Source organism: Antedon mediterranea, chromosome 6 (genome assembly GCF_964355755.1).
Source record: "Antedon mediterranea chromosome 6, ecAntMedi1.1, whole genome shotgun sequence".
NCBI lineage: Eukaryota > Metazoa > Echinodermata > Crinoidea > Comatulida > Antedonidae > Antedon > Antedon mediterranea.
In genome coordinates this window covers 4,817,032-4,826,041 of record NC_092675.1, presented here as the reverse complement: position 1 = coordinate 4,826,041, position 9,010 = coordinate 4,817,032, and the positions used below count along the sequence as shown (strand labels likewise).

At 33.8% G+C, this 9,010-nt stretch overlaps 1 protein-coding gene across 1 annotated transcript; it reads left to right on the top strand.

Annotated features, from left to right (window-relative positions):
* The first annotated feature begins 238 nt into the window (after positions 1 to 238).
* On the top strand, positions 239 to 9,010 carry LOC140051860 (aggrecan core protein-like). Its single transcript, XM_072097188.1, has 3 exons — positions 239 to 259; positions 7,818 to 7,842; positions 8,088 to 9,010. The coding sequence occupies exons 1-3, from the start codon at positions 239 to 241 to the stop codon at positions 9,008 to 9,010; spliced, it is 969 nt and encodes a 322-aa protein (XP_071953289.1).

Here is a 9,010-nt window from a genome sequence, read left to right as displayed (position 1 = left end):
AGCCGGTATAAAAATAATATCATTTTTATTATTTATTAATAAACCAATTTTGTTGATTTTCAATAGGCAAAGTAAATGACTATACTTAGCCAAGTAATGAAAGCACTCAGAAAATGAATGAAGTACTTTACAAAATATATCCACTGATTGGGAGCATGTTGAAAGATATTTTTTTGATTTAGGTATTCTTTGAGAAATAAGTCGTAGTTCAAGTGGCTTTAATTTAAGTGTTTCAACTATGGAGGTTGATCTGCAAGTTGTAAGTTGTTGGCTTTGGATTGACATGGCATTTTCCCCTTCATGTGTGACAAATCCATTCTTTGTTATCCATTGATGTTCTTCTGTAACCACAAATAGCATTACAAATCTCTGTTTTCAGCTTTTGATAATTCAGTGGTTTAAATTATACTACTGAACACCGATATAATAATCTGAGACACGAACAACAAATATAATCAGCAGCATCTTCTTTCACATGTTTATGAAAATTAGCAATTACTTCTATACTAATCGTAATGCTGAAGTGTCAACAGCAGTTTCCACACTTCGAGTTCTTTTTATATTTTGGTTTACTTTGGCCAGTCTCTCTTTTTTTTCTTCCGTTGTTTCCTTATTTCGGGATCTTGTAACATTCGTTTTTACTTTGGCCAGTCTCTCTTTTTTTTCTTCCGTTGTTTCCTTACTGCAGGATCTTGTAACATTCGTTTTTACTTTGGCCAGTCTCTCTTTTTTGCCGTTGTTTCTTTACTTCAAGATATTTTCACATTCGTATTTACTTTGACTAGTCTCTTTGGTTTTTGCTCAACGGTTTCCTTATCTCGAGTCTTGGCCATACATATGGTAGTAATATGACATCATCATTCCCATATATGGGCACATTGCAATTTTTGTCAGATAAAGTTTGATAATCTACACGTTTAGTGTTGTTTAGTTGCTATTGCGATTATCCATGAAGCAACATCATGTACTTTTTCATTCAGAATGATAACTTGAAAACTGTAGGCGCTATCGTGCTAACAAACAAACATACATATACAAACAAAGTAAATACTATGCTTGTCAACATTTTACAACAAAATAAATAGTAGGCCTATACTTGGCAAAATTGTATTTATTGCCATGTTACATAAATACAAACAAAGTAAATACTATACTTGGCAACATTTTATGCTAAGCATAGTCTGTTAAAACTTAATAAGGAACATTTGTATTATTTTGTATAGTTATGACTACAACCGATAGATTACAGTAATGAGAAACGTTTTTATATTGTTGTAGAACAAATGCATTCATATAATAATAACACAATGTCGTCCTTGATGATACAAATTGGCCTTAATTGAAGAAAAAACAAAGATATTAAAGACAAATTAAGAAAAGTATAGTATTTATTTGGTGTGCATGCGTTATTATCTACGGTACTGATTCTTCGTGCAGTGTAAGAACTGTTAAATTACAGAATAGAGTGTATTTTATTACCAAATTAATACAATTTTTGTTAAATGTTTACCGATAGAATACATTTTTCAAAATCATCTTTTCAATTATGTTTTTAATAATGTTTCTTTTACAAGTTCTCATCTATATAAAGTAATTTCACAACGTTCTCTTCTGGGCTGGAGTTACTTGCTTCTTAACATCAATCGTCCTGGATGTTTGTTGTTGAAAGATTACTGTTGATCTATAAATTAATATAAGCAAAAATCAATGAGAAAATACAAGAACAATTACAGGCCGAAAAACAGTTTGTTCGAATACATCGAAAAGGTCATTATTATTGTAAGCATTCTAGATTCATTACCTAATAATTATCTTTGTGAAAGAATATAAAAAATGTGCTTATATCGAATAGTGTATTGTTATACACACGAATTAAGAATTAATATCTGTGCAATAGAATACAATTTAAGTTTACGATTATATTTGTGCATTAAAATATTATACAGATATTGACTGCTTAGAGGTTAAATATAAGATTTGACATCCCCGAGGGAATGATATTATGTTTGAGGGAATATATATTTGCCGAATATTATGTTCGAGGGAATATATATTTCCCGAAGCGGCAGGTGAGGGAAATATATAATTCCCGAGAACTTAATATCATTCCCGAGGGGATGTCTAATCTTATATTTTACCGATATAAAAGGCGATATCTGTTATATTACATAGCCAACAACAAGTAGAATGTCTGCTGGGTCGGGTAGCTAGGCTAGGCTTAGGCCTCCTTTTTGTATTGTATGTAAACAAGCTGCCCAGACACCTTACCTTTCGAAGAATAATATACAAATAATTACTAATTAATGGCAATAAAATATTCACTAGCCTAGGTCGTTTAAATAATAACAGAAGAATTTCTATCCATAAGCCCACATTAATAATAATAATATTATTATCAGGTAGGCCGAATAAATAATAATTCTTCTTCTTCGATCGAGCCGAATCACCGGCCGGATGTTCAGTACGTCGCGCGCGTATCGGTTACTACTGTGAGTATTAACCAATCACAAACGGTCTTTCATCACATCTAGGGAGGACTAATAACAAATGAGGACACTATGTATGCATAGTTTAAATAGTTTAGTTGAGTAATTTCTTCAAGCAAGTTCCGTGGCGCAGCGCATGTAGCGCAATTTCATCGCGAGTTCAAGACCCAGTAGATGACTTTTGTTTATTTATCGGCAAACGCGAGTGTTGCCACACGAAAATTACAAAGTCAATATCTTGTACTCAAGAATTTATATGATTAATGACAGGACACGATAATTACGCGAAAATTACTCAGTTCTCGAGGATATATATACGATTTACGATCCTCGCAGCGGTAGTCATGTGATGCAGTTTCAACCAATCACGTTCACGTATTTACATAGGCTATGTAATATAACCAGCTATTTTGAAATATCAACATTGTTCATAAATGTAGGGCGTATCAATTGATCTCTGGTGGTGTAATATAACCAGCTATTTTGAAATATCAACAATGTTCACAGATTTCCTCATCTTTATCGTTTCAAATTAATTAATTAAATTTCAGTATATCACCGGGCGGTTTAGAATTAATGTTCTTTGCCTCTTGTGTTTATATATATAAAAGTATCTCTTCGGAGATCCCGCCTCTCGTGAATAAAAATACTGAAAGATGAGGGCGTATCAATTTGATCTCTGTTGCGCGTGCGTACAACTGAGGACTAGTGCTGTTCCGCCGTACCACGCCGAGAATGTTAAAGAGTCGTTATCCAATCGAGTTCGAACAATACCATGAAAGCCCCAATGGTCTAATGGTTAGAACATCTGCATATCAAGCAGACGGTCCGAGTTCGAGTCTCGGTTGGGGCGACTTTTTCTCATTCTCACAGATTTCCTCATCTTTATCGTTTCAAATATATATATATATATATATATATATATATATATATATATATATATATATATATATATAAATCAATGATGTTGCGTAGCACTGTGTAAATTATATATAAATCATACTGTAAATTATAGAAACAGTGCTCATATTCGGAACATGATCTCATAATCGCATCGAGCATAGCTCATTGGCGAAAGTTCCGTATTTTTTAGTTGTATGAAAAAATGTCTCTGGCTGGATTCGAACCTGCAACCTCTCGCTTACAGGGCGAGTATCATACCACTAGACCACAGAGCCATGTATGGTATTATCACAGATTTTCACCCACCAGATACATTCTCTCATACAACAAACGCCCTCACAATCAGTGGAGGCTTAACAAGTCAGAATAAATTCCAACTTTAATTCGCAACGGTTTTTAAATAATATTGTGTATATGTAAATCAATGATGTTGCGTAGCACTGTGTAAATTATATATAAATCATACTGTAAATTATAGAAACAGTGCTCATATTCGGAACATGATCTCATAATCGCATCGAGCATAGCTCATTGGCGAAAGTTCCGTATTTTTTAGTTGTATGAAAAAATGTCTCTGGCTGGATTCGAACCTGCAACCTCTCGCCAATGAGCTATGCTCGATGCGATTATGAGATCATGTTCCGAATATGAGCACTGTTTCTATAATTTACAGTATGATTTATATATAATTTACACAGTGCTACGCAACATCATTGATTTACATATACACAATATTATTTAAAAACCGTTGCGAATTAAAGTTGGAATTTATTCTGACTTGTTAAGCCTCCACTGATTGTGAGGGCGTTTGTTGTATGAGAGAATGTATCTGGTGGGTGAAAATCTGTGATAATACCATACATGGCTCTGTGGTCTAGTGGTATGATACTCGCCCTGTAAGCGAGAGGTTGCAGGTTCGAATCCAGCCAGAGACATTTTTTCATACAACTAAAAAATACGGAACTTTCGCCAATGAGCTATGCTCGATGCGATTATGAGATCATGTTCCGAATATGAGCACTGTTTCTATAATTTACAGTATGATTTATATATAATTTACACAGTGCTACGCAACATCATTGATTTACATATACACAATATTATTTAAAAACCGTTGCGAATTAAAGTTGGAATTTATTCTGACTTGTTAAGCCTCCACTGATTGTGAGGGCGTTTGTTGTATGAGAGAATGTATCTGGTGGGTGAAAATCTGTGATAATACCATACATGGCTCTGTGGTCTAGTGGTATGATACTCGCCCTGTAAGCGAGAGGTTGCAGGTTCGAATCCAGCCAGAGACATTTTTTCATACAACTAAAAAATACGGAACTTTCGCCAATGAGCTATGCTCGATGCGATTATGAGATCATGTTCCGAATATGAGCACTGTTTCTATAATTTACAGTATGATTTATATATATATATATATATATATATATATATATATTGAAATCAATCAATCAATCAATCAATCAATCGTTCGATTTATATAGGGCCATTCCCACATTCATTGCTCATGGCGCTGTAGAAAAAATCAGAAAAGGTGAGTTTTGAGTAGTGACTTAAAGTGACTCAATAATGATGTGTGTTTAATGTTTAAGGGTAGGTGGTTCCAGAGCCTAGGTCCAGCAACACTGAAAGTCCGATCTCCCCAACTATGTTTGCTCCTTGGAATGTCCAGTAGCACCTGATGACTAGATCTTAGTTCTCGCTTTCCCTTCTTGACTGTCAACAATTCTGAGAGATATTTTGGAGCGCAACTATTTAGGCATCGGAACACCAGCAGCAGGATCTTAAATTTAACACGTGACTCCATGGGTAGCCAATTTAACTCTTTGAACAATGCTGTGACATGATCATACTTCTTGGCACACATCACCAAGCGAGCTGCCCAATTTTGCACCTTCTGGAGAGTCCGCAACTGCTTCTTTGGCAGACCATACAGCAGGGAATTTCCCATATCAAGCCGAATGGTAACAAAAGCATGTATAATCTGCTCTGTTGCACAATGGTTAAATGTATTATTTAAAACTCGTACTTTCTTTTTCAATACCTTATTCATTTGTTTTATTGTTATTGGTTGAAAGAAAGAAAATAAATGTTTACGTTGAATTGAATTGAATTGAATTGAATTGAATTGATAGTCGATGTGCGATGCAACACAACATTTTTTTAGTCATAATGAACCCTAGTTTTGTGACAGTGATTCGGTATTTAACTATTTTGGCCAATATTGAACATACAGATCACTCGAGATTTAATATATTTTTGTAACGTCACCAATATATCAATTTTCATAAATAGAGATGATTTGTTGGTATATAGGTATTAAAACAGGATGATAACGTGGCATTATGCCAAGTAATATAATAATTTCAGAGAGTATAGCGTATGCTTCTATATAAATGTGTTTTCGTGAAAATAATTTAAGTTAATGATAGTGTTACTTTCATGCGATAACATTGAACGTGAAATCGATTAGTGTTGAAAACAAAAGAAACAATAATAAACTACACCTGCAGCGAGGATTATTAAAGAAATCGTGTTTCATGGTTAAAGATGTGTTGTCCCCATGAATAATAATTTAAAACATTTTTTTTAATATGCCATTTTAATTTCACATAATAGTTATCCACTTTGACAAAAAAATTGGATGGAAAAAAACTGTAATTTTAAGCAAACAATGGTCAAATTGGCTGCCAACCAATGGATTTTTGGTTTTGAATTTAACCATTTATTATGTTATTTTATAAGTGAAAACATTATTTTTTTTCTTTTTTCCTACGGAAGTGATTAACTTTATTAAAACTACAAACCTATTCAAAGTCTGATTTAATTAATCTTCATTTTTTTCATGTTTTTGGGGGAAACCAGTACAATAATTGCTAGTCACAAGTGTACTAATTCAGTGTTTCGATTACTACCTAAAAACAGGATCGTTTGAGTAGGCGGTTCAATGCAGCATGGACACGGACTAAACATTGCCACTTCTAAAAATAAATTGAACATTGAGATTGAAAATAACTTCGCTATAATCTTTTGTACTGACAAACGCGATACCAATATGTGGATTACTACAACAATCTAATTACAAAAGCGTGGATCCAACTGCACGTTTAGCGTTGTTTAGTTACTATGACGGCGAATATCCAATCTACCTGAAGCAAAATCATTATTAGTGCAGCCTCAGAAGTTAGTAGAAATGTTTGAACAGGCAATCCGAATCCACAATTTCTGTATTAGATTTAGAAAGAAAGAAAAACTGTTGAAGGTTTATTCGATTTAGGTCTTTTTCAAATTAAAATATTAAATTACAGTTCAACAATCATTTCAACAAAGAACGGTACAATGTAAATACAAACAGGTGTTGCAATTATACATCAATCATCAATGTATATCTTTATTACCACAATTTACAATATTGATTTTGTACAAACATACCGATTTACTATACCAGATCCAACTGCACGTTTAGTGTTGTATAGTTACTATGACGGCGGCCATCCAATCTACCTGAAGCAACATCATTTACTTATTAGTGCAGTCTCAGAAGTTAGTAGAAATGTGTGAATAGGCAATCCGAATCCACAATTTCTGTATTAGATTTAGAAAGAAAGAAAAACTGTTGAAGGTTTATTCGATTTAGGTCTATTTCAAATTAAAATATTAAATTACAGTTCAACAATGATTTCAACAAAGAACGGTACAATGTAAATACAAACAGGTGTTCCAATTATACATCAATCATCAATGTATATCTTTATTACCAAAATTTACAATATTGATTTTGTACAAACATAACGATTAACCATACCAATGCATACTAAATGTAGAAATCGATTTTAATTTTGATTGTCGCAGACATACTCTTCTTTTTTAAAGCAGTAAGCAAAAGTACATTATTTGACAAAATAGGATAATTAAGGACAGGTCAATATTATGTATTTCCCCGTATTCTTTTGTTTAATCGTACTCTGTAGTGAGACTGCTTTTACAAGTTCTCAATTAGGCCTATATACAGTTATTTCACAACGGTTTCTTCTGGGCTGGAGTTACCAGCTTTTTAACATCGATCGTGCTGGATGTTTGTTGGCTTGTTCCAGGAAAGTTTACTGTTGGTCTGTTAACTACAGTAAGCAGGATCGTTTGTGTCAACTCAACAAAAATGTACAAGACAGAGCATCTACAGAAGATTTTCAACAAGAACTTTCATTTGTATACATAGAGAAGGTACTTATTCGACTTTTCCTTTTGCATTTTAAACCCTAAGACCCTATAGGGCCTATTATATATTTTTTCATTCTTTACGTCAAAGTATAAGTAGGTACATGCGGGCATACGGTAGTTAATATTATAACTTTACAATTATAATATTCAATGTCATTGTGTAAAATATGTCTTTTAATTGTGGTATTATCTCTTATATAGGTATTGGATAAAAGTTTAAAGAATCGTGAGTATAGACCTAATGATTTCTGTAGAATAATGCCTAGATATTTAAAATAATCTCTAATTTAAAAAATTACATCCATAATGTGCTGTTTCTAAATACTTTTGTATTTTAAAAAGCAATACTGTGGTAGCCATATAACTGTGTTACGACACAGAAGACACAAAATCATTTTTATAGAATAAACACAATACATAACTCTCATCAATGAGATATTTGTTGATGAGCGGTTCTTTCGTATTTTTCAGATGGTATTTATTCTAGTTCAACTAATGCTACTTACGATGTAGCATCCAGTACATGTACCATTAACTTAGGTTCGCTCGCATCGTATGAACAACTTTACAACGCATATCAACCACGTATGGACAACTGCATCGAAGGATGGCTGATTAGTGGTGAGATAGCCTTCACCGAAATCAACGGAGACAAATGCACATTGAATTCTCCAGATCAACGAAGTAATGTTTTTCCAGACAAAACATATGAAAGTGGCTATTATTGTTACAGAGGATATAATCAACCATTAGGTTTGTTTGATTATATTCCGACAATTCAACGAATTATAAGGCTAACAGGTTTAAATTTGGATAAACTGAACGCTAATGAAGCTGAAACTAGATGCAGTACCCTCTTTGGTGGTCGGCTGGCGACTCCTTTTGAGGTGTATAGCGCATCATACTCACTAGGTGTTGATCTTTGTACAAATGGATGGTATTTGAATGAATTGAGAGGAAATTCTTGCACAGGTAATATTCCATCGGATTTTTGGCTTTATCCAACTGGTAACTACATTAAGCTATACGACACATCAATAGAATATTTCGCCATGTGTTATATTCCTTTACCAAACCAGAACATCACGTTTCCAGATCCATTTCCCTCACATCGAGTGATGAATGTGCGTGGAACTGAAAGATACCAACTTACGTACCAGGATGCAAAGGATAGATGCTCTGCTTACACTGGAGGAGCACTAGCAACACGAGCACAACTACAAGCGGCACAAATAGCTGGTTATGATTGCTGTAACGCGGGCTGGGTCGAAAGTAGAGAGGTTATTTACCCTATAACGCATGCTAGACCAGGTTGCGGGAATAATGGAATTAATAGTTGGGGATTCAAGAGTCTTGATAGTACATACGATGGTTATTGCTACATATTATTGTAG

Bases quoted from the DNA above. Each gene is read 5' to 3' on its own strand.
- LOC140051860 (XM_072097188.1), top strand. From the start codon at position 239: ATGGAGGTTGATCTGCAAGTT. The intron at 260-7,817 runs GTAAGTTGTTGG...TCTCTTATATAG, and splicing joins TGGAGGTTGATCTGCAAGTT to GTATTGGATAAAAGTTTAAA. The intron at 7,843-8,087 runs GTGAGTATAGAC...CGTATTTTTCAG, and splicing joins GGATAAAAGTTTAAAGAATC to ATGGTATTTATTCTAGTTCA.